General features: G+C 45.3%; 1 protein-coding gene across 1 annotated transcript in view; it reads left to right on the top strand.

Moving 5' to 3' along the window:
• LOC137528737 (class I histocompatibility antigen, F10 alpha chain-like) overlaps positions 1-25,738 on the top strand; it is a 95,665-nt gene extending 69,927 nt beyond the window's left edge. Inside the window, exons 4-7 of the mRNA XM_068250262.1 lie at positions 117-392; positions 3,342-3,434; positions 18,525-18,554; positions 25,456-25,738. Coding sequence (XP_068106363.1) covers positions 117-392; positions 3,342-3,434; positions 18,525-18,554; positions 25,456-25,484 — 428 coding nt within the window. The 3' untranslated portion in view covers positions 25,485-25,738. The remainder of the gene's footprint in view (positions 1-116; positions 393-3,341; positions 3,435-18,524; positions 18,555-25,455) is intronic.
• The last annotated feature ends 595 nt before the right edge of the window (positions 25,739-26,333 follow it).

The raw sequence follows: 26,333 nt of genomic DNA, 5'->3' as shown, positions 1-26,333 counted from the left end.
AATTTGTCTAACTACGGAATAAGATGAAAACTATACGTGTATGTCCAACTAGTATATCTGTGCTATCATCGGCACTGTTACATTTGGTATTTCTGTTTTCTTATCCCCCCCCTTAGTGCGACCGGAGGTGAAGGTGTGGGGCCGTCAGCACCCAGACGGGGTGACAAGACTTCAGTGTCTGGCGTACGGGTTTCACCCCCGAGCTGTGGATGTGAAGTGGGTGAGGAATGGAGAGGACCATATTCCTTCAGATGAAGCCAGCCCCATCCTCCCCCATCCTGACGGCACCTATCAGATCACAGTCCGTGTGGAAGTGCCAACAAGGGTGGGCAACACTTACTCCTGCCATGTGGAGCACAGCAGCCTGGAGGAAAGCCTCATTGTCACATGGGGTGAGTGACACTGGGTGGACTATAGTTTATTGTGATTGCAGTGTGTGTGTCTGTCTTTATAGCTTATGAATTATATTTAATGCATTACTGCACTTACCGATTGAGATAATCTGCAGATGGTGCAGGGATAATAAGCTCATCCTCAACACAGTAAAAAAGTTTTGAGTTGATTGTGGACTTCAAGAAACACCCTTCCATACTCTCCCTGATCCTCATTGACCGGACCTAATTTTTCAGGGTATCTGATGTTCGGCTCCTCAGTACAACCATAACTAAGGATTTAAGATGGGAACATGACACCACAAAAATTCATACGAAAGCTCAGCAGAGGGTATTCTTCCTGCACCATCTGAAGAAACTTGGTATGCCACGAGAGCCGCTATCCACTGCTCCTCCATCATAATTTGGTATGCCGGTGCAACTGCAAGGGACAGGTACAAGTTTCAAAGCGTAATTAGCATGGCAGAGAAGATTATCGGATCGCCCCTGCCATCTCTAGATTTCCTCCACACTGCGAGAACAAAGACAAGGGCCTCCAAGACTGCACATAACCACTTCCACCCAGACAGCTGCTTACCTGAGCACCTTCCATCAGGCCAACATTACAGAACTATCTCTCCAGAACCAAGAGGCACAGAAGTACATTCTTCTCTCCGGCAGTACTTCAACTGAACTCCATTTCCTCCTGACAGGCCTGTCCACCTGCGGCACTCTAGTCCCCATTCAATAGTTTCCTTGCTGCCCACTCTGAACAGTTACAAGCCCGTTGGCAGTACTCCTCCACACACTAGCTGTTGAAAGTCCACAATGATCGTACCCCACACCCCAATGTAGGCGTCTATGCCCATCTTGATGTACATCTCCAATGTTTTTGTTAATGTAATGTCCTGTAAATGTAACATCCTGTAAATGCAATTTCTGTCCTTGTAACACTGCTAGTGCCATGTTAACCACAGTTAATTCCAGGTACGACAATTTGTCTTACTTGGTAAATTAAAGCAAAATTTGATTCAGATGTTTTTGATTCTTATAGCTTGTGCTGCTGTTATAAAAAGGGCTCTTATGTTTACAGCAGGAGAGCACTTTTCATAACAGCAGCACTGGAATCAATGTCTGCTACATTGGAAGCTACATTCCTTTTTACAAACTTTTAACAATTGATCACTATTTCTTTTACAAGCACACTGTGTGGTCTTCCTGTAAAGCAAGAGTGACACCGATGTCCAAAGAATTTGTTCTGACCAGCACACTGTGACACAACAGGGAAAACTGATGTATTCTCCTAAGAGCAGCCTTATGAGCTGTCATTCCAGCTGATAACTTTTATTGTCACAAAAGTTACTCTTTTTTTCCTTATTTTTGCACGTGAACAATTTTTTTTCATTGCGAGAGTACAAGTGATTGGTGGGTGTGTGGCGTGTGTTAAGGTGCGTACACACGCACTACTTCCGCCAACGACGGGTCCGCCAGACCCTCCCGCTGGGTGGACGTTCAGTGATGGTCACACTGTAGTCACTTCCTTTCTGAGTTAGGACTGAGTCAGCCACTTACATACCTGATTTTTAACTCTTTCAGGCAGAGAACGAACAAAGGAACACAGCATAGTTATTTGTGTGCTAGGCACTGTACATACACATGTCTATCTCATCATGTCACATGCCACTTCGGGTATCCTTTAATTGCAAGACAATCTGATGTGTCCTGAGACCAGCAATTTTATCAATTAGCTTTAAAGAAACATAAACATAATTTTCTGTGACATAATATAATTATTTTCATATTCCCTATTTATATGTGCTACGTTTAATGTGTTAGAGCAAAAATTTAATTCTAAATTTAATCTCATGTTAATAGCTTCTCCTCCGCATCATGATAAGCCTCCTAAATATTCATCATTGGACAATACACAATGACTGTTGTAGGGATTAGATTGTGAGCTCCTCGGAGGACAGTCAGTGACGTGACTATGTGCTCTGTAAAGTGCTACAGAAGAGGTCAGTGCTATATAATTACATAATAATAATTTGTGTTGCAGTAGAAGAAAAGCGCTGTGCACCAGAGCAATATGCTTGCAATTTTATTCCAAAGGGTTACATACAGACAGCATAGACAAAGGGGGTAGAAGATGGCCTAACAGCCGGTTCGTGGGAAAACTCACAGCCCGCTTCCTCAGAGACCCCAGAGAGAGAGAAATCTACAGGCTGTTTGCACATTGCATCTGCAGCAACCAAGGGGAAACTGTCACAGCCAGATTGAGTGCCAGCTTATCTACCTTCTATCCTGTTTACAATAATAATATGACAGGACATTACACTATGACTATGGTTTAGATTGTGAGCTCCTCTGAGGACAGTCAATGACATGACTATGTACTCTGTAATGTGCTGCAGGAGATGTCAGTGCTATATAAATACATAATAATAATATGGTAAGACATTACACTATGACTATGGTAGGATTAGATTGTGAGCTCCTCTGAGGACAGTCAGTGACATGACTATGTACTCAGTAAAGTGCTGCAGAAGATGTCAGTGCTATATAAATACATAATAATAATATGGTAAGACATTAGACTATGACTATGGTAGGATTAGATTGTGAGATCCTCTGGGGGCAGTCAGTGACATGACTATGTACTCTGTACAGTGCTGCAGAAGATGTCAGCGCTATATAGATACATAATGATAATATGGTAGGACATTAGACTATGACTATGGTAGGATTAGATTGTGAGCTCCTCTGAGGACAGTCAGTGACATGACTATGTACTCTGTGAAGTGCTGCAGAAGATGTCAGTGCTATATAAATACATAATAATAATCTTCTCCATCTGGGAATCATCCATTCTGTTATGCAGTGCGAGAGTAACAGCATTATCTGTAAATTATCATATCCTGTCTTCATTATAGAATGATTACATATCATGTTTTCTGTGTGCTTCTCTCCCAGAACCTGATAGTGCTGTACCAGCAGGTGTGATCACTGGTGTTATCGTTTTTCTTGTCATCACTGCAGCTATTGGTGGAGGCCTGATGTACTGGAGTAAGTGTTACACTGGGAGGGTTGTGTGTTTATATATGTTACATCCCACAATCCTACTAATATTATAAATGGGAAAGTTCGGATGTTTGGATGTTTGTTACACGTCACGCAAAAATGGCTGAACGGATTTGAATGAAATTTGGCACACACATAGTACATTACCTGGAATAACATATAGAATACTTTTTCTTCCCAGGCCATAACCAAAAAGTGGACGGAGGCAAATAAAAATTTTACTGAAAAACTTAAACAGCAGCCATTCTTACACTGTTAGGCCTCTTTCACAGTGGGACGTTGCGTTTGATGCGGCAACGTGCCCCTAATGCACTGCATGTTGGTTTTGAAGTTGGACGTTATTTTAAACTGCGTTATGGGTCTCTTGGTGCGCCGTTTTCATTGCATACTGATAGAACGAAAACGGCGCATGTGTCGCTTTAAAAAAAAAAAAATCATTACGGAGCATGTGCAAACAGTCCATTGCAGCTAATAACGCTTATAACGCACAGCATGCAGCACTTTCTAAACATTGCTACACGTTACACACAACGCAATGTGAGCACTGTGAATGTCGCACATACTTTGTATTGCTGTGCGTTAGTCTGTGTTATTACTTTTTATAACGTGCGACTTTAACGTCGCACTGTGAAAGCAGCCTTAATGGCAGGGTTCTCAAACTTTGCACATTTGGTCACTGGGTGACTGGGATTAATATTCAGAAAAGTGGGTGGAGCCTGAAAAAGTCAATTAAAATTCACCTATTGATTTTGAAGGGGAATAGTTCATTGCTGCCATTCTTGTACTGTTAGTGGCATAAGCCCCAAACCTGGTACAGTCGGTCACTGGGTGACTGGGGTTCAAATTCAGAAAAGGGGGTGGAGCTACAAACAGCCAATCAGATTTGTTTAATTTCAATGCAAATTATGGATGCCAAAGGCCGCAAAGCTCACAAACTTGGTCATTGAGTAATTAAGTAATTGAGTGTTAGGGTTAGAAAAAGTGGGCGCAGCCAACACCAGCCAAATACATACCCGGGCAACGCCGGGTCATCAGTGGGCGGAGACAAATACAAATTTCACAGGGAAAATGTAAACTGCAGCCATTCTTACACTGTTAATGGCAGGGTTCTCAAACTTTGCACATGTGGTCACTGGGTGACTGGGATTAATATTCATAAAAGAGGGTGGAGCCTAAAAAAGCCAATCCAAATTCATTTATTGCTTTTCAAGGGGAATATTAAATTGCTGCCATTCTTGCACTGTTAAGGACACAAGTTTCAAACTTGGTACAGTTGATCATTGGGTCACTGGGGTTCAAATTCAGAAAAGAGGGTGGAGCCGGAGCCAATCAGAGTTTTTTCATTTAAATGCAAATTATTGATGTCAAACACTGCAAAGCTTACAAACTTGGTCATTGAGCAATTGAGTAATTGTGTGTTAGGGTTAGAAAAGTGGGCGGAGCCAACACCAGCCAAATACATACCTGGGGAATGCTGGGCCATCAGCTAGTAATAAATAAGTGAACAGCTACACATGGATTAGTTTAAATATTAATATATCAGCATACATACAGTGTCTTGTTAAACAATAAATCTTTTAGTTACGGTGACCAGGAATCCTGTATTACCCGGAAAAGATTCCAGATTTAGGGTATCCTGTCCCAGGCAGAAATTTGTCCTGGGTAACGTCCTGCGTTGGCCGACGGACGTCCCGGCTCTGTGTGGCAATCCTGCTCTCTTCTACTGCTGCAGTTCCTGCCTTGTGCCCACCCACAGAGCTGCCCCCTTATGGTATATTACAGCCAGAGGTCCCAGCTATCCAGGTGTAGTAACCCCGCCCCAATGTGCTGCCTGTGTGATGCCAGACTCAACACTGCTGCAGAAGCTGAGCAGGCCACAAAGGACAGAGCCATCAGTCTTTTAGGCCGGGTGCACACATGGCAGAAACGCTTGCGGAGCCGGAAATGCAGCGTTTTATGCAGCAATGTTAGTCTATGGGACTCAGAAGGACCAGCGTTCCACCTGCAATTTACAGTAAGCGTTCTGCAGACGCTTGCAGTGTTGCATGATAATATGCAGGCTGGCTGCCAAAATGCACATACTTAAAGTCTATGGTAATGCATATGCGTTGCATTTTTAATGCGTTTTCCGCATCGTTTTTCATTAAAAAGTAAAGATCTCTGATGTGTTTCCTCTTCCTGTTCTCTTCCTAATGATTTGCATATATTTAATTAAAAAAACGCATAGAAAACGTATATACGTTTTCTATTAGCAAACCGCAAACACATACAAAGCATGCAATACGCATGAAAAACGCTTCTGCGTAAAAAAAAAAAAAAAAGCCAAACGCACCAAAAACACAGTAAAAACGCATTACCCTAACGCAAACGCACCTGCTGAAAACGCCAGAAAAACATTATGTAATATGTTAACCTAGCCTTAGAAAAGCAACACAGTTGTACCTGTGTGGACTGCACATCCATGATGCGAATCTCCTATTCTACCACATCATCATGGGGGGGATGCTGTTTTTCTTTGTGTTTGGTGAACGCTGTCTAATTACCTTAAGGGTCACCTTGCCTAACTGTGTTTTGTTCGGAGGTCTGGGCAGTGCCAGTTCTAGACTTTTTGCTGCCTGAGGCAAACTTGTGAGGACGCCCCCCCCCCCCTCCCCTCCCGGTTTTGTGAATGATCACACAGCACCCAAGAATTTACTCTGCTTCATTTAATGTTCTCACATGACATGCTGCAGCTCAACACAATAGCACACTGGCTAGCTGTGAGTCTGTGACAAACATACTGCTCTCCCTCAGCCACTCCATTCCTCCTCAGGAAGGTACACAGTACAAACATGCTGCCCCTGAAATCTCTGTGCCTGATGCAAATGTTTCACCCTGCTTCATGAGAGAGCTGGGTCTGGGTCCACTGCCTTTAAGCAACTCTGTTACATTGCAGGTAGCTCTGCCCACATCATGTCCTTACCATGCCCAATTTCCCCGTCCTGCCCCCCAAACCCATTAAGAAGAATCTAGTCATTGTTTTCAATGGAATTTTGTAAGATTCAGGAATATTTCCTTTTAAACAGTACCAGTTGCCTGGCTGTCCTGCTTATCCTCCGCCACTAATACTTTTAGCCAGGGGTGCCTCTAGTCATTTTGTCACTCCAGGCGAGAAAACCTGTTGCGCCCCCCCAAGCCCCTCCCCCTCAGGAAAAAAATCATAATGCAGCATCGTTTCACCAGAAAATAATCATAATGCGGCAGTGTTTCATCAGAAAATAAGAGTAATTATCGTAATTCAGAATCGTAATTCACCAGAAAATAATCGTAATGTGGCAGTGTTTCACCAGAAAATACACTTATTGCAGCAGCAGTTCACCGGAAAATATTCGTAAGGTGGCAGCGTTTCACCAGAAAATACACTTATTGCAGCAGCATTTCACCAGAAATGAATCATAGGGCAGCAGCGTTTCACCAGAAAATAATCGTAATGGGGCAGCGTTGTCAGAAAATAATCGTAATGCGGAAGCATTTCACCAGAAAATACACGTAATCCGAGCAGAGGGAAAGAGTAGAGAGGGAGAGGCAGCATAAAATGTAAGAGGGGGGTAGAGGAACAGAGAGGGGTAGAGACAGCATAAGATGGAATAGGGGGCAGAGGAACAGAGAGGGGAGAGGGAGAGACAGCACAGCACTAAAGCACAGGTTTACAGCTTTACCAGCCTACAGCCTAACCAGCTTTCAAAGAAAACTCTAGTATCAAAAGAGCAGGGCACATTCTAGCATTTATAACAGTACTGGGTGTCTGCACACAGGACAGGAAGTGTTCTTAGCAGCCTGCCTGCATACCTTCTCTTCTGCCTGTGCATGCAGCTTATCATCTCTAGAGTAGTGATGGGTCGTTCGCGAACGAGCCTGCTCTAAGAGCCGGCTCTTTGCTGTGAACGACAAGAGACGGTTCTCAGTTTTGAAAGAGCCGATGCCTCAGCCGCCCCTCAGAGCTCTGCTTTCGTCTGTAATAAAGGGCGCTGAGGCATGTTGGGAGATGTAGTCCTTCTCTTGCAGCTTGTAGGAGTGTATGGGGCGGAGCAGAGCAGTAGAGGGAGGGATTGCCCCAGTCAGAGAAGCAGTCTGGAATTGTCATGGAGACGGGGGCGGGGCTTTTACTCCGATTCTGAGTGGTGTTTAGTGATATTTAATGAAGAGCCAATTCAGAGCCGTAAGAGCCGGCTCTTTAATGGGAGCCGATTCAGAAGAGCCGATTCTCTGAAAAGAGACGGAATTCCCATCACTACTCTGGAGCAGAAACTTCCCTTCTCCCGGGCTGTGTTGCTGTCTTGTGCGGGGGCAGGGCTCCAACACGGACACATCACATTCTTCTCTCTGTGACTGCATCTGTCCCCTGACTGTCTCGCTCCAGTGTCTGTGTGCAGCCAGTGACACTGTCGGGGGCATAAGCTGGCTGGCCGCTGGCTCCTGGTTTGACTGGCGTGGGGCGGAGTTAAAGGCTGGGCCACATGAGGTAAACACTTTACCTGTGTGGCTACTGAGAAGAAGGGGCACGGCTTTAAAGAAGGAGCCTGGCAGAGAAGAGCAGTATTGATTGCTCTATTGGCTGGGGAGAAGTGGAGGTGGAGGCACTGCTGAGCACATGGTAGCATGCCGAGCACCAGGGACTGAGTCGGGAGGTAATATAATATAAAAAAAAAACATGGTCACGGTAGCAGAGGCGGGGGAATGCGCCTCACCACCTCATGGCGCCTCACCACCTCATGGCGCTTCACCACCTCATGGCGCCCCAGGCAACCGCCTATACTTGCCTGGTGGGTGAGACGCCCCTGCTTTTAGCTATAGACCCTGAACAAGCATGCAGATAAGAAGTCTGACTGGATTAGCTGCATGCTTGTTTCAGGGTTGTGATTCTGACACTACTGCAGCCAAAGAGATCAGCAGGACTATGCAATTGTCTGCACAGCGCTCGGACCCCCACAGTCACAGAAAAAAGTTCAAATGATAACAGTTCCACTGTCTTCAGCAATGCACTCAACTGTCTGATTATAATACACACTCTCACCAGCGTTTAGTGGCTGATTTTATCACAGATCAGCAGTATTCATTTATCGAGACAGGTTTCTATTTGATCAGTGAAATTTGGTTTTGGCTCCGCCCACTTTTTGGAACCTTGACCCACAGTCACTCAGTGACCAAGTTTGTGAGCTTTCCGGTTCCTGGCATCAAAAATGTGTGAATGGAAGCAGTTTATCCAGCAAGAAAATCTGATTGTCGGTTGTGGCTCCGCCCCTTTTGGTGAATTTGAACCCCAGTCACCCAATGACTGACGGGTGCAAGTTTAAAGCCTCTGCCATAAACAGTGTAAGAATGGCAGCAGTTTCAATATTCCCCTTGAAAATCAATGGGTGAATTTTGATTGGCTGTTGTAAGCTCCACCCACTTTTCTGAATCTGGATCTGCATACCAAGTTTCGTACAAATCGGTCAAGCCGGTTGAGTGATCGCGGCACATACACACATACACACATCCGATTTTATATATATCCTACTAATATAATAAATGGGAAAGTTCGGATGTTTGGATGTTTGTTTAGATGTTTGGATGTTTGTTACTCGATCACGCAAAAATGGCTAAACGGATTTGAATGAAATTTGGCACACACATAGTACATTACCTGGAATAAAATATAGGATACTTTTTATTCGCATAACCAAAAAGGGGGCAGAGACAAATACAAATTTCACTGGGAAAATGTAAACTGCAGCCATTCTTACACTGTTAATGGTAGGGTTCTCAAACTTTGCACAGTTGGTGGCTGGGTGGCTGGGATTAATATTCAGAAAGGTGGGTGGAGTCTATAAAAGCCAATCAAAATTAACCTATTGATTTTCAAGGGGAATATTTACATTGCTGCCATTCTTGCACTGTTAATGGCACAAGCCTCAAACCTGGTACAGTTGATCATTGGGTGACTAGGGTTCAATTTCAGAAAGGGGGTGGAGCCACAAACAGCCAATTAGATTTGTTTCATTCCAATGCAAACTATTGATGCCAAACACTGCAAAGCTCACAAACTTGGTAATTGAGTAATTGATTAATTGTGCGTTAGGGTTACAAAAGTGGGTCCAGCCAACACCAGCCAAATACATAAGCGGGAAACGCCGAGTCATAAGTGGGAGGAGACAAATACAAATTTTACTGGGAAAATGTAAACAGCAGCCATTCTTACACTGTTAATGGTAGGGTTCTCAAACATTGCACAGTTGGTTACTGGGTGACTGGGGTTAATATTCAGAAAAGTGGGTGGAGCCTACAAAAGGCAATAAAAAATTACCTATTGATTTTTCAGGGGAATATTTCATTGCTACCATTCTTGCACTGTTAATGGCACAAGCCTCAAACCTGGTACAGTTGATAATTGGGTGACTGGGGTTTAAATGTATAAAAGGGGGTGGAGCCACAAACAGCCAATATGATTTGATTCATTTTAATGCAGGTTATTGATGCCAAAGACCGCAAAGCTCATAAAATTGGTCATTGAGTAATTGATTAATTGTGTGTTAGGGTTAGGAAAAGTGGGCGCAGCCAGCACCTGCAAAATACATAATCGGGCAATGCCAGGTCATCAGTAGGCGGAGACAAATGCAAATTTCACTGAGAAAATGTAAACTGCAGCAATTCTTACACTTTTAATGGTAGGGTTCTCAAACTTTGCACAATTGGTCACTGGCTGACTGGGATTAATATTCAGAGAAGTGGGTGGAGCCTACACAATTCACGTATTGATTTTCAAGGGGAATATGTAATTGCTACCATTCTTGCACTGTTAATGGCACAAGCCCTAAACCTGGTACAGTTGGTCATTGGGTGACTGGGGTTCAAATTCAGACAAAGGGGTGGAGCCACAAACAGCCAATCAGATTTGTTTAATCTCAATGCAAATTATTGATGCCAAAGACCGCAAAGCTCACAAACTTGGTTATTGAGTAATTGTGTGTTAGGGTTAGAAATAGTAGGCAGAGCCAACACCAGCCATATACATACCTGAACAATGTTAGGAAATAAGTGGGTGGAGAAAAATACAAATTTCATTGCGCAAATGTAAACTGCAGCCATTCTTACACTGTTAATGGTAGGGTTCTCAAACTTTGCACAGTTGGTCACTGGGTGACTGGAATTAATATTCAGAAAGGTGGGTGGAGTCTATAAAAGCCAATCAAAATCCACCAATTGATTTTTAAGGGGAATATTTAATTGCTGCCATCCTTGCACTGTTAATCACCTGTACCTGGTACAGTTGGCCATTGGGTGATTGGGGTTCAAATTCAGAAAAGGGGTGGAGCCACATCCAATCAGATTAATTTTATTTTATTGCAAATTATTGATGCCAAAGACCGCAAAGCTCACATACATAATTGTGCGTTAGGGTTAGGAAAAGTGGGCAGAGCCAACACTAGCCAAATACATACCCGGGCAATGCCGGGTGTCCAGCTAGTATATATATATATACATATATACATATAAACATACATACATACATACACACACATATATATATATATATATATATATATATATATACTAGCCAACCCGCGTCGTAGCATACGCCGCATCTATCTATCTAATAGAGTACGTGCCTCAACCTTGCAGCAAGAAGAAGTAGGCTTTCCATGAGAAAATGTATGCGTGCTCAAACACCAAGTTTAACCCTAGCAAGTCTGGCTTTGCAAATTCGGCCTAATTGGCTATTCATGAGGCAATGCTCATGCAAATATGCATTTGCTTTCGCATGCCAAACTATGCAGGGTCAAAAAACCAATACTGCAAAGTGCTCTCTCGCTGCCTGGGAACCACAGCGGCACCCCAGAGTGGGAGGCTGGGTGGCGCAGCCGCCCCCCAAGCGTGGCCAGCGCTGGGGAGAGCCGTCCGCACCCACCTCCTAATATTAAAAACAGCCACTTACCTTAACGTCCATTGGGTTCTGCTACATGCGCATTAATTTTCTCATGGAAAGCATTTTGTGCAGTTTGTATCCTTTGGAGGCAGGTGGTGGATGGCTTGCTCCGGTGGTGTGAACCCTGGAGTGAGTGCGCCTGTCCTCCCCCCCCCCCCCCCCCCCTCTGGAGTGCTGTATGTGAGCCAGCCCTGAGCTCTAAAGCTCGGGGTGACCCATGCTTCTCTCCTTTCTCATGTGGTGCCCCCAAATTAATGCGCATGTAGCAGAACGCAATGGACGTTAAGGTAAGTGCCTGTTTTTAATATTGGGAGGTGGGTGCAGACGGCTCTCCCCGGCGCTGGCCACACTTGGGGGGGGGTCATCCACGCCACCCAGCCTCCCCCTCCGGGGTGCCGCTGTGGTTTCCAGGCAGTGAGAGATCCTGGGACCATGCGTTCGCCCCCGTTGTATAAAAAGGGGGCATTGGGAATCCTCCCCGTGGCGCTCCTGGAGGCCTGGAGCACACCAAAAACTGCTAGCAGATCCGCAAAATGCTAGCAGATTTTGAAACGCTTTTTCTTATTTTTCTGTAGCATTTCATCTAGCATTTTGCGGTTTTGTAAAGCGTTTTTGGTGTAGTAGATTTCATATATTGTTACAGTAAAGCTGTTACTGAACAGCTTCTGTAACAAAAACGCCTGCAAAACTGGTCTGAACTGCCGTTTTTCAGAGTGGTTTGCGTTTTTCCTATACTTTACATTGGAGGCAGAAACGCCTCCGCAATCCAAAAAATGCCTCACCTCGGGAGTAGTAGAAAATTCACACCTCCACACCCGTGTATCAGTCCAGGGCTCCTGGAACTGAATGCCGGTGCTGGTCTCTCACAGGTACACCACTCCTGTGTAGAGCAATGGCAGAGAAACACAAACAGAGACCGCACTCAGAAGGCTGTTCAATCACTGTATTGAAAAATCAGAGCAACAGAGGCACACAACGTTTCGGGCGTAGCCCTTCCTCAGGTGTGACCTCACCTCGGGAGTATGCGTTTCAGCAAAACGCCTCCCACTCTGGTGTGCACCAGCCCATTGAAATACATTACCCAAGCGTATCCGCAGCCGCAAGTGGATCGCAAAACGCTGCCGAACCGCTCTGGTGTGCACTAAGCCGGATAGTGCTAATGTAGCATGTAGCAGGGTGACTGCTTTGTGGTATTGGTTTGTGCATGCATTTGCATGAGCATTGCCTCATGAATAGCCAATTAGGCCAGATTTGCAATGTCAGACTTGCTAGGGTAAGGCCTCTTTTCCATGGACTGTGAATAGGCAGTGAAATGGCTCTCAAACTCTCACAACTGCTCACTGCTGCCTGGTAACTGCTCACTGCTGCCTGGTAACTGCTTGCTGCTGCCTGGTAACTGCTTGCTGCTGCCTGGTAACTGCTTGCTGCTGCCTGGTAACTGCTTGCTGCTGCCTGGTAACTGCTCGCTGCTGCTTGGTAACTGCTTGTTGCTGCCTGGTAACTGCTTGCTGCTGCCTGGTATCTGCTCGCTGCTGCCTGGTAACTGCTTGCTGCTGCCTGGTAACTGCTTGTTGCTGCCTGGTATCTGCTCACTGCTGCCTGGTAACTGCTTGCTGAGCACACAGCTCAACAGACCGTGGAAAAGAGGCCTTAAACTTGGCGTTTGAGCACGCATAAATTTTCTCATGCAAAGTACTTCTTCTTCTTGTTTGAAGGTTGAGGCACTTAGTCTATTATATATATATATATATATATATATATATATATATATATATATGCAGGATCTTCTCAAAAAAATTGCATATTGTGATAAAGTTCATTATTTTTTGTAATGTACTGATAAACATTAGACTTTCATATATTTTAGATTTAAATACACACAACTGAAGTCGTTCAAGCCTTTTATTGTTTTAATATTGATAATTTTGGCATACAGCTCATGAAAACCCAAAATTCCTATCTCAAAAAATTTGCATATTTCATCCGACCAATAACAGAAAAGTGTTTTTAAAACAAAAAAAGTCAACCTTCAAATAATTATGTTCAGTTATGCACTCAATACTTGGTCGAGAATCCTTTTGCAGAAATGACTGCTTCAATGCGGCGTGGCATGGAGGCAATCAGCCTGTGGCACTGCTCAGGTGTTATGAAGGCCCAGGATGCTTCGATAGCAGCCTTAAGCTCATCCAGAGTGTCGGGTCTTGCGTCTCTCAACTTTCTCTTCACAATATCCCACAGATTCTCTATGGGGTTCAGGTCAGGAGAGTTGGCAGGCCAATTGAGCACAGTAATACCATGGTCAGTAAACCATTTATCAGTGGTTTTGGCACTGTGAGCAGGTGCCAGGTCATGCTGAAAAATAAAATCTTTTTCTCCATAAAGCTTTTCAGCAGATGGAAGCATGAACCCACAGAGAACCAGAGACGAATAAAATAACATATTTATACATACCTGGGGCTTCCTCCAGCCCCATAAGCCTGGATCGCTCCCACGCTGCCTTTCTTCGCTGCCTCTGTCCGTCGGTACTGGGTCCTGTCATTTCGGCCCGTCGAGCCAGTCGACGCAAGCGCAGTGCGCTCCCTCCGTACTGCGCAGGCGCATGCGTAAAGAGCTGGAGGGAGCCCCTGGGCATGCAGAAAACTGGCCGCGTCCGGCGGAAGTGACGGGACCCGGTACCGGCGATGGAGGCAGCGGAGGACGGCGGCGTGGGAGCGATCCAACCTTATGGAGCTGGAGGAAGCCCTAAGTATGTATAAAATCTTTTTTTCATTTTTAAACTTCGTTCATCTCTGGTTCTCTTTAGCAGTGTAACGGTGGCCACTAACGATCCAATTTTTTTCATCCAATCTTATCAAATCTCTGTAGTAGAGGAGCAAACTGAGTGAATATATTGAATGGATACTATAGGCAGTCCCTTATATTACATAGAAATGGTAAGGTTGGATGAAAAAGATTGGATCATTAGTGGCCACCTTTAAATGCCTGCAGTTTATATTTTTCCATGTAAAAAATGTAGTTGTTGGCTCTGCCCACTTTTTCTAACCTTGGCATACAGTCACTCAATGACCACATTTATGAGCTTTGGTATCCTTGGCATCAATAAGTTGCATTTTCCCATTACAATTAAACAAATCTGATTGTCTGTTTGTAGCCCGCCCCCTTTTCAGAATTTAAACCTCAATCTCCCAGTGATTGACACGACCAGATTTGAGGCCTCTGCCATTAAAGGGAACCTAAACTGAGAGGGATATAGATGTTTCCTTTTAAACAATCCCAGTTGCCTGACCGTCCTGCTGATCTCTTTGGCTGCAGTAGAGGCTGAATCACAGTCTGACTTCAGTCAGAGCACCTGATCTGCATGCTTGTTCAGGGGCTGTGGCTGAAAGCATTAGAGACACAGGATCAGCAGGAGAGTATTTTAAAAGGAAAAATCTCAGTTTAGGTTCCCTTTAACTAGATAAGGACCGCAGTGATTGAGATCTACGCCCTGTTTTGGTGGGCTCCTGGCTGGCAGGGCGTAGATCTCAATCACTGTCCGCAGCGCACATCCGCCATTTCCGCCGCTCCCCGCCGATCGCGCCGCTCAAACCCGACTAGTCTCGCCGCATCTCACAATCTCTGCCTGTCTCTATGATGGCAGAGTCATGTGAGCGGGTCAGGAGCCAATTTCATTGGCTTACATTGAAAAACAGGGTCAGGAGCCAATGTCCTGGGGGTCTCAGCGAGCAGCAATGATGGCGGTTGCGGCGGGTATGTGCGGCGATTCGTCGGGATTCTGTCGGGATTGGACCAGAGGTCTCTGGTCTTTAAGTGCCCAGAGACCGCTGGTCCTTAACCACTTGAGGACCGTGCTCATTTGCAGTGATCTGTGCTGAGCGGGCTCTCCAGCCCACAGCACAGATCGTGTGGAGGCCAGGGCGACCAGACTCCCCCCCCCCCCCCCCCCCTTTTTCCCCACTAGGGGGATGTCCTGCTGGGGGGGGTCTGATCGCCGCCGGCTACTTGTGGTTAGTGGGGGGGTTCCTCAAAGTCCCCCTCTGCAGCGATTTCCACCCTCCCTCTGTTTCCCTCCTTCTCCCTCTTGCTATGGGTTGCGCAGGACAGCGATCCTTCCTGCGCCGCCTCTGATAGGCTTCAGTACGGCGCTGCTGCGCAGCAGCGCCATATGATGTAATCACAGGGGATTTCTTCCCCGCGTGTTTACATTTAGCCTGCGAGCCGCGATCGGAGGCTCGCAGGCTGTTCTCGGAGACACCCTCCGTGAACTGACATGGAACAGCCGCTCGTTCCATGGTAACACCACTTTGACCTGCCGACGCCTATCGGCATTAGGCGGTCGTTAAGTGGTTAAATGGTTACGAGTGTAAGAATGGCAGCAATGTAAATATTCCCCTTGAAAATCAATAGGTGAATTTTGATTAGCTGTTGTAGGCTCCACCCATTTTCCTGAATATTAATCCCAGTCACCCATTGGCCAACTGTGCAAAGTGTGAGAACCCTGTTAATAATGGTGTAAGAATGGCTGCAGTTTATATTTTCCCAGTGAAATTCATTTTGGCTCTGCCCACTTTTTGTAACCTTGACACACAGTCACTCAATGACCAAATTTGTGAGCTTTCGGGTTCCTGGCATCAAAAATGTGTGAATGGAAGCAGTTTATTCACCAAGGAAATGTGATTGGCTGTTTGTGGCCCCGCCCCCCTTTAGTGAATTTGGACCCCAGTCACCCAATGACCGACTGTAGCAGGTTTGAGGCCTCTGCCATAAACAGTGTAAAAATAACAGCAGTTTTGTAACAACTTTGGAGGAGGCAGCTGCCTCCATCTCCCTACCCTGTAGCAATCCCGTGCCTCGGCGTCTAGCACGCCGAGGACGGGTCTCTCTGGTGCACATAAGGCCGCATTGATGCGTGCGCGCACGCACCCTCATGATCTTTATGCGGCCAGGAGACGTGTCAGCTGACCTGTGGGTCGGCTGACGTCTCGACGTGCGCCCGCCACTGCTGTTTGGCTGGCAGCAGGGGGGCGTGCCTCAGGATCTCCTTGGGCTCTTAAGCCCGGAGGAGTCATTTGCAACTTGTCTGCTGTTGCGATCACTTCGTGTTAGCGCTCAGACCTTAGTTAGATCCGGTGTGCTTTGATCCGGGAGGAAACCGGGGATTTCACACAGTGATAGGATTTGTGCATTATATTGTTTATTATCTGTTTATGACTCTGGCTTGTTTCTGACTATTCTTACTCTCTAGTGATTCTGTACCTTTGTCCATCTGATCTTGTTGCTGACTCTGCCTGAAAATCGTTACCTCTCTCTGCTCAGTGATTCTGTACTTTAGCCCTTCTGATATTGCTGCCGACTCTGCCTGTTAATAGTTACTTCTCTGCCTTCCGATTTTGTACCGTATCTGCCTGTCTGTTACCGACTCGATTAGTCTGACCTTACTACTCACCAGCGAGCCCTTGTCACTGGTGAGGTGTTCACTGTACTTATAGTGCCCACCAGCTCCTCTGGTGAGGTATAGTGAAATTTGTCAGTACTTACTGTTTGCACCAATCACTACACTCAGTACAATAAAGTGTGACTAAGGTCTCGATATTTCTCAGTGTTGCTATATTTGTATTATTGGTGATTCTGCAGATCACCAAATAATCAGAACGTTATACTTGCTAACACCAATCGTTACAAGTTTAAGTATTCCCCTTGAAAATCAATAGGCACATTTTGATTGGCTGTTGCAAGCATATGAGACAATAGCATTAAACCTACTTTTTCAGCTTTTTAAAACAGAAAATGGGAGGTTCTAAAAAAATGAATACATTTTTCAGGAGACGGATGGATGAAATTGTTTATCTTCACAGTTTATTTTCAACTTGTGTTTTCCATAATGTTCATGTATGAGTTAAAATGTTTGTATTTAGTTTAAATTGCTGTTGCCACTTTGCGATAGATAATTGACTTTTGGGTTGCAGTTTGGGCACTCGGCCTCCAAAATGTTCACCACCACTGTCCTAATCTAATGTCCCACCATTGCTAAGTTCATGTAAACTTGTCTCCACCCACAACCACACCCACATTCTGGTTCATGACCACACCCATTTAGCCTCATTTTTTGGCGCGCTATGGGCTCGATTCACAAAGCGGTGCTAACCCAGTTAGAGACTTTAGGCGTGATAACCATTGTACCATGCTGGTGAAAAGCCAGTTTAGGCGTGATAAGTTTAGGTGTGATAAGTTTAGGCATGCTAAGTTTAGATAAGTGTAGATAGCGTGCAAAGCCCCGCACGCAAAGCAGCGCCATTAAACTCTATGCGAAGTGCACCAGACTTTGCTAGCGCAAAACTTTTGATCAGCTGTGCATTGCGGTGCTAACGCAGTTGGTGCTTAAACTTATCATGCCTAAACTTATCACACCTAAACTTATCATGCCTAAACTTATCACACCTAAACTTATCACACCTAAACGTATCATGCCTAAACTGAGTTTAGGAATGATAAAGGGCTTTTCACCAGGGTGCTAACTGTTAGCACCGCTTTGTGAATCAGGCCCTATGCGCGCCACACAGCACCACCCCAAATTTTCGGCACGATGCGCTTAGCGCACCGCCCCACCTCTTCCTCCCCCCTTTTTGCCCCCCACCCAGAAAATTTTTCTGCGGACGCCAATGCTCTTGTACATCGTCTTATTATCTTTTGGGAGACACCTATGTCATTTCCCGTCAAAAAAAAAATTACTTGCTGGATGAAAAAAGGAACTTTAAGTCAAAATTTGCCAGGGGTATGAATAATTCTGTTCAGCACTGTATATGCTATATCTAAAGTGATCTATACATGCAAGGCCGGGCCAAGGCAGAGGCGAGAGAGGCTCCAGCCTCAGGGCGCAGTGTAAAAGGGGACGCATAACTCACTCAGCTATCATTCCCCTATTGTGTTTGAAGCAAAGAGAAATGAGAAAAGGGGATACATCGCAGTGACTGCAAGCCAGATAACTAGAGATTAAAGCTATTTGAAAGCTTTTCTGTTGTTGGATGACCGTATGTAAGTTACTTTCCAGACTGTCACAGACTGGATCATTCACGGCTTGTTTTAATGATACCTATTTATAATGCTATTACACTTTTTTTTTTTACTTCCAGGAAAGTTACGTGGCTACAGAATGACCAGAAGTAAGTATCCCATTATGTCCTGTCTGTGTGTAGGTATAGCATGTGTAGAATATGTTGGTCAACCTGCCTACTTTGAGGCTGGATTCATACATGTGTGGTGCGATGATCCCACATCCTTCCACAGGAGGACCTCACAAATCTGCATTTCATATGACACTGCAGTAGAGTGCGCTGACAGGGTTATATGCATAGGCCAGCCTCCGTTCAGCGTTGTACTTCCTGCTGGGCAGGAAGTACATCACCGGAATTCCTGTTGATCAGCGCATGAGCCCTGCATCACACTCCGATGTTTACACTTACTGCATCACCATAGACTTGCATTACTCTATAAGCCATGCGGTAGCCACAATCATGCGGTAACACTTGGATGACTTTGTGACATAATTGCGTGAATTTGACTATTTCCAGCACAGTGCGACCCATCAGACTTTCATTGCCTTTGCAACGGGGGAGCGTAGCACGCGGGGACGTACCTAGGTCCTGACATCACACTGTGGGAGGGGTTTTACCACAATTTCAGCCATACAGATGTCCCTGACGATCTATTCAAGAGAAGGTAAAGATTTCTCCTGGGAAAACTGGTATCAGCTACAGATTGAAAAGAAGTTCAATCCTTGGTCACAGTTCCTCTTTAATGCAATACCTAAAGAGCACATATTTGCTAGTTATTGCCTAATAATTAGCAATATTGACATTATTATCACGTAGAACATTATTTTTTTTTTTTTTAAAATGGGGTTTTGTCAAATAGTTTGAGTACACCAATTGGTTTGTATTTGAAGAATAAGAAGAACAATGGATAATGTATGGAACCATATAGATATAACGAAAAAGTTAAAACATGTTATAAACTCTTCTGAAGATAAATCAACACCGGAAATTTCAAACTGTATCATAGTTATAAAAAGGTAGCAATTTCAGTAACATAGTATATGTTTTATAGGATCTCAATTCGATGACAGATCAGTGCAGTATGTAAGGGCGTGGATTAATATTTCGGATATAGATAAGAAAAGTAAACTAGTGTGTTTCTTACATTGACATTGGGGGGGTCGGGGGAAAATGAGTTGAACTTACCGGAGGTTTCTAATGGCCCCCCGCAGACATCCTGTGCCCGCGCAGCCACTCACCGATGCTCCGACCCCGCCTCCGGTTTACTTCTGGAATTTCAGACTTTAAATTTGGAAAACCACTGCACCTGCGCGGCTGGGTCTTCGCTCCCGCTCAGGGCCGGATTACCGACCAGGCAACAAAAGCAGTCGCATGGGGCCCCATTCAGAGTCAAAGGGGCCCCATCAGCACATAAACCAGCCCTTGCCATCCTGTCAGCGGTGGCTGGATGGTATAATGGTTAAAGGGACTCTGAGCAGTGCAGTAACTATGGAAAGATGCATATCATTTTAAAGCTCTGTTTCTCCTCTTTCCAATGATATACAAACGGCTGCTCTATGCCTTTTAGTTTTCGATATTTTCGCGATCGAAATCGCGGCCACAGGACGACTTTTCTCCAAAGTCAGCAGTGGCTGGATGGTATAATGGATAAAGGGACTCTGAGCAGTGCAGTAACTATGGAAAGATGCATATCATTTTAAAGCTCTTTTTATCCTCTTTCCAATGATATATAAACGGCTGCTCTATGCCTTTTAGTTTTCGATATTTTCACGATCGAAATCACGGCCACAGGACGACTTTTCTCCAAAGTTGGCAGCTCGATTCAGCACAATGCAATGAAATATAAGGAACCCAGGGGGATATAATTACAAACATCATGCTGGTAGGTATGAGGATGTAATGAATTAGTTGTGGGTATGCTTAAAGGCATATCCACAGGCACTGCTTGGAGTCCCTTTAAGGGCTCTGCCGCTGACACAGGAGACCAGGGTTCGAATCTCAGCTCTGCCTGTTCAGTAAGCCAGCACCTATTCAGTAGGAGACCGTAGGCAAGTCTCTTTAACACTGCTACTGCCTATAGGGCGCGTCCTAGTGGCTGCAGCTCTGGCGCTTTGAGTCCACCAGGAGAAAAGCGCGATATAAATGTTATTTGTCTTGTCTTGTCAAATGATGCCGTGCGCTGCTGATTGTCTTCAGAGCCAGGCTCTCCTCCTAGGTCCCCCTCCTGCTACTGTGCGCTCTGCCGCTGCCCACTCCACCCTCCCTTCCCACAGAGAACCACAGCTGCAGCAAGAATGATAGCAGCAGATGGCAAACGCTCACTCACCCGTCATCTGAAACCCATCTGTCTCTTCTACAGTGCAGCCGCTCGCTCTGAACTTCCTGATTCTCAGATCAGACAGGAAGTAGGAAGTAGTAATAGTAGTAGTAACAGAGCGGCAGCACTCTAGAGGAGACAGATGGGCTCCGGATGACGGGACCTCTATTGCTTGGATCACAATAGGTGAATGTGATTCATCTGGTGCTGTCATTCTCCCCCACTGCGGCTGCCTTCTCTGCTGGACTATCGTATTCACTGGGATGGAGGCTGCATGGTGGCTGTCTAGTTTGGGAGGAAATTGGTTGTTCGGTGGTGGGAGTGGTTATGTAATTCTGTCTGGGGAACGGCTTCCGGTTTGGCGGTGTCCAGAGCTTTCTCCTATTGCCAGGCTGGAGATGCAGGGGGAAAGTGCTGCTGCTGTGATATCTGGCGCCCTCTTCACAGGGGTGCCCCAGCCCCTGAGTGCAAATGTCCCAGCCATTCATCTCTCACTCTGCATTTTGCCGCTGCTATTCCCTGCATTGTGCACCCAGAGGAAAGCGTGCTGTTGCCCATAGCAACCAGTAGCTCGGCTGCCCGGTGTGTGCGGCATATTGCTGTGCAGCTGCATCTTCTGATTCTATTACGACATGATGGGGGGGCCCAAATCAGTTACTTTGCTTCGGGCCCCATTTAGCCTTAATCCGGCTCTGCTCCCGCTGACGTCATCAGGAGCGTACTGCGCAGGCACATTCCATACTGTGGACTGATTGGTTTATTTCATTTTTGTGGACTAAGCAGAGCTATTACTGTATATATAAATTATGTATGATGACTATTGTCTGAGAAATAGAACATTTTATCATATTTTCTATTTTAATTACAGTTTAAATTCATTAGGAGTCGGAGTCGGTGCATTTTTTCCCGACTCCAACTCCAGGTACCCAAAAATTACTCCGACTCCACAGCCCTGCTTATTTGTATTTGAAAAAACATCTCTGTACCTCCTTCTGATGCTCAAATTATTATTTATTATTTTTTATTATAGCGTTGACATCTTCCGCTGCGCTATACAGAGTATATTGTCTTGCACTTAACTGTCCCTCAGAAGGATCTATTCTAATCCCTACTATAGTCATATGCCTATGCATGTATCATGTAGTGCATGTATCATAGTATAGGGCCAATCTAGGAGGAAGCCAATTAACTTATGTGTATGTTTTTGGGGATGTGGGAGGAAACCGGGGTGCCTGGAGGAAACCCACACAGAAACAGGCAGAACATACAAACTCTGTGCAGATATTGCCCTGGCTGATATTCAAACTGCGGGGCCCAGCGCTGCAAGGCAAGAGCGCTAACCACTACGCCACTGTGCTGCCCAAATGTACATAAGCTGGGTGTTCTAACATCTTGTCAGCCTGCAGTCTGAAGAAGGTTTATTGGCTGAAAACTTACTCTTTTTCTTTTAAAGTAAACTTAAACTGAGAGGGATATGGAGGCTGCCACATTTATTTCTTTTTTTTACAAAAAATACCAGTTGCCTGGTATAGAGGGTAAGACAGATACCTACTACACACTAGGTCCTGGGTTCAAATCCCAGCTATGGTATATAAGCATGCTTTTCAAAAAGTACAAATCCTTAATCATGCTACTTTTTCTATCGAATTGATCATAATGGAAGTATGGTTTATGCTACCGCCAGCTTTAGCATGTAGTGTGGGTCATGGTCTAGAGGTTAAGACAGATACCTACTACACACTAGGTTCTGGGTTCAAATCCCAGCTATGGTATATAAGCTGTTTTGAAAATCTGCAATTCCCTATTGCATTGGATGGATGGATGAGAAAGAGAGAGAGAGAGAGAGAGAGATTAAAATTTTTCCGACGGAATTCCGTATAAGTCGGAATTCCGCGGAACTGCCCCGGTATACCGTTGGAATGGAACGGTAACTGAATTTCTATATGACGGAATGCGGAATTGTGCCGGAAACGGAATGCGGAATTGTGACGGAAACGGAAATGGGCTATTCCGACCATGCCTGGTCAACACATCGTTTGCGTTTTAATAAACCCGCTCCCGTCGACTTGCATAAAAATTGTGAGAAAATTGCAGTGGTTGCAATTTTTTGAAAAATCATGATCGCTGCGTTTTTGCCACCAATTTTACTGTGGGCTTTTTAGGCACGTCAATGGGAGCGTTTAAAAAGAAAAAATGAAAACACAGCGCAGACAGATCAAAAAGCGCTCTGCGGTGTGTCTCAGGCCTAAGTTAGCCAATAAATGGTATCAAATGGTATAAAACTTCCTGATATTTGTTTTTTTTTTCTTTTTTTATTTCTTGTTTTAAAAATACCGTATATACTGGCGTATAAGGCGACTGGGCGTATAAGACGACCCCCTAACTTTCCCACTTAAAATATAGAGTTTGTGGAATACTCGCCGTATAAGACTACCCCTGTAGTAAGTGTGAGCGTGCCGGGGGCCAGGCAGAGTTGTAATTACCTATACTGCAGCCATCCGGTAAATAGATATAGATCACACTCTCCATTTAATAGTCCAGTCCTTACACAGCAAGCATTCAGGTCCAGAGAGTTCAGTAGGGTGCCGGGTGCCAGGCAGAGTTGCATTTACCTATGCTTCAGTCATCCTGTTAATAGATCCCATTCTCCATTTAACAGCCTCTTACCAGCAGCCGCTCGCGCTGGTAGCAGAGCTGTTTCCGGGATCACCTGACTGGTGACGTGTGCGCTCCACACTACAGCCCGGCAGTCTCTTCCTCCATGAGCGTCATCAGTGGAGCGCGCACGTCACCAGTCAGGTGACCCCGGAAACGGCATTGCTACCAGCGCGAGCGGCTGCTCGTAAGAAGCTGTTAAATGGAGCGTGGGATCTATTAACCGGATGACTGAACCATAGGTAAATACAATTCTGCCTGGCACCCGGCACCCTACTGAACTCTCTGGACCTGAACGCTCGCTGTATAAGGACTGGACTGACTGACACTCGGCGTATAAGACGACCCCCGACTTTTCAGAATATTTTTAAGGGTTAAAAAGTCATCTTATACGCCAGTATATACGGTACATCCAGTATAGATATCGGGTGAATCTGAAAAATAAACAGTAGTCTGGGTAATATTAGTCACCACTATTCTCTGGAACCAAATACGGACATTTTTTGCCATGTTATTAGTTTCTCTGTGATACTGTGTAGGAATGGAGGATAATTAAGATTGTACTGTTTTTTTTTGTTTTTTTCTTGTAGCTCATCTGCAATGTGCATTCCAAGGTATTTAAAGAATCCCCGTAGTGACATATAGTAGAATATAGTCAATTATTCAGGGTACCCACTTTTACATTAATTATCCTGGTTTCAACATTAGGAACACTTCTTATAGCTATACTAGTGACCTAAGCCTGTTTGAAAACGGGTTCTAGGTCTGTCACCGCCACGCCTGCACCCGCACACCCTCTGTCCCCGCCGCAATTTGCTTGCCCTGCCTCCTCTATGACGGCAGAGCTCTGTGAGCCGGTCAGGAGCCATTTTCATTGGCTCCTGGCCCTGTCATCACTGTAAGCCAATCCCATTGGCTTACATTGATTGGCAGGGTCAGGAGCCAATGAAAGCAGCTCCTGACCGGCGCACAGCGCTCTGCCGTCATAGAGAGGAGCCTGCGGCGGGGACAGAACAGCGGGAGTGGACGATTTTTGCAGTGATTCATCGGGAAGCGGCATTTTACTTTACCAGCAGCCTCTGGTCCTTAAGGGGGCAGAGGCTGCTGGTACCGTCCCGAAGTGGTTAAGTACCAGCTGCCTCTGGCCCCTTAAAGGACAACTGAAGCGAGAGGGATATGGAGGCTGCCATATTTATTTCCTTTTAAGCAATACCAGTTGCCTGGCTATCCTGCTGATCCTCTGCCTGTAATACATTTAGCCATAGCCCTGAACAAGCATGCAGCAGATCAGGTGTTTCCGACATTATTGTCAGATCTGACAAGATTAGCTGCATACTTGTTTCTGGTGTTATTCAGGACATTACTGCAGCCAAATAACCAGCAGGGTTGCCAGGCAACTGGTATTGTTAAAAAGGAAATAAATATAGCAGCCTCTGTATACCTCTTACTTCAGTTCCCCTTTAAGGATAAGAGATTTTCTGGAACAAAAACGGGGCTCACAGATGCTGCACAGGCCCATTACTCTTTCCGCTCCCCTGTCGCTGAAGCCCACTTGCTCTGCCGTCTGAATGTTCCATTAGCCGATTTCATTGGCTCTTGGCCCTGACTGGCAAACAGTGATCACAGGGCCAGGAGCCAATGAAATCTGCTTCTGACCGGCTCACGGAGTTCTGCTGTCATAGCAACAGCAGAGTAAGTGGGCTGCAGCGACAGGTAATCGGCGGCGGCATACGGTGCGGTAATTGAAATCGATGCTCTGGCAGGGATAACAGGTCCCAAACAGGACGTAGATTTCAATTACCAACGTCAGGAAGCAGTTAAGGCCAGTTTTGTGGGGACCCAATAAACTTACCAGTATGTATTTGGGATGCAAGAGGAAATTAGAGTATAGAGATAAAACCACACAAACTGGATGTACTTGCAAATTCCAGGCAGTGTCCTGTCGGATGTTCACCCCCCCAATCCTGGTGTGGTAAGAGAGTGCTATCTACTACAGCATTGTTCTAAGGCAAACTAACATCATTTCTTGTTTTACAGCTTCCGATACCAACAACCAAAATGCTTGAGTGTAAATGATTGCAGAATATGCGGGGACAGAAGGAACAAGAGGCATTGGACTTTCTCTGCAGATTATATTTATTCCGTTCATTTTATTTTTGTCAGCTTCTGATGGCTTTTTATTTAAAGGCAACCTGCGGCTGTTACATGTACTGTACATCTTTCATTAGTCTTTAGCTGTTGAGCTTCAAGCATTTTTTTTACAAGAAGTTTGCCCTACTTTTTGGCTTCTCTGGAAGATTTTCTTTAAAGGGACTCCGAGCTCAAGTTAAAAAGGAAAATTGTACTCACCCGGGGCTTTTTGCAGCCCAGTGCTGGTCAGGAGGTCCCATGACGGTGTCCTGACTCCTCTCCTAGGCCCCGCTCCGGAATGACTGCCCAGCGGCAGCCCGGCGACACTCGGTCGAGTGTCGGGCTCCTTCTTGCGCGTATGATGCAGCCATTCCGGAGCGGGGCCTAGGAGAGGAGCCAGGACACCGTCGTGGGACCTCCCGACCAGCACTGGGCTGCAGAAAGCCCCGGGTGCGTTCTATTTTCCTTTTTAACCTGAGCTCGGAGTCCCTTTAAATACAAGGCAGCTCTGGTGTAGCTTGTAGTGTGATATCTTCTACATGCAGAGGATTGTAGGATAGCGGAATATTTGAGTAAAGGGAGTTTATTTTTGGGCTGTTTTCTAAGAATATGTGTAAAGTTTAAATTTTACAAAATGTACACTAAAAATCCCCAATGAAAATGTTAACTTTCATATCTGTGTCCTTTATGAATAATTTTGACCATATTTACACCTTACAGAATGGAATGATGGGACCACCTACAACCATTCAATCTGCATCTGCCATCACAGGCCACATTGCAGG

This window comes from Hyperolius riggenbachi, chromosome 8 (assembly GCF_040937935.1).
Source record: "Hyperolius riggenbachi isolate aHypRig1 chromosome 8, aHypRig1.pri, whole genome shotgun sequence".
In the NCBI taxonomy this organism is placed as follows: domain Eukaryota; kingdom Metazoa; phylum Chordata; class Amphibia; order Anura; family Hyperoliidae; genus Hyperolius; species Hyperolius riggenbachi.
Note: the sequence above shows the minus strand (reverse complement) of the source record. Positions and strands in the feature narration are given on the sequence as shown.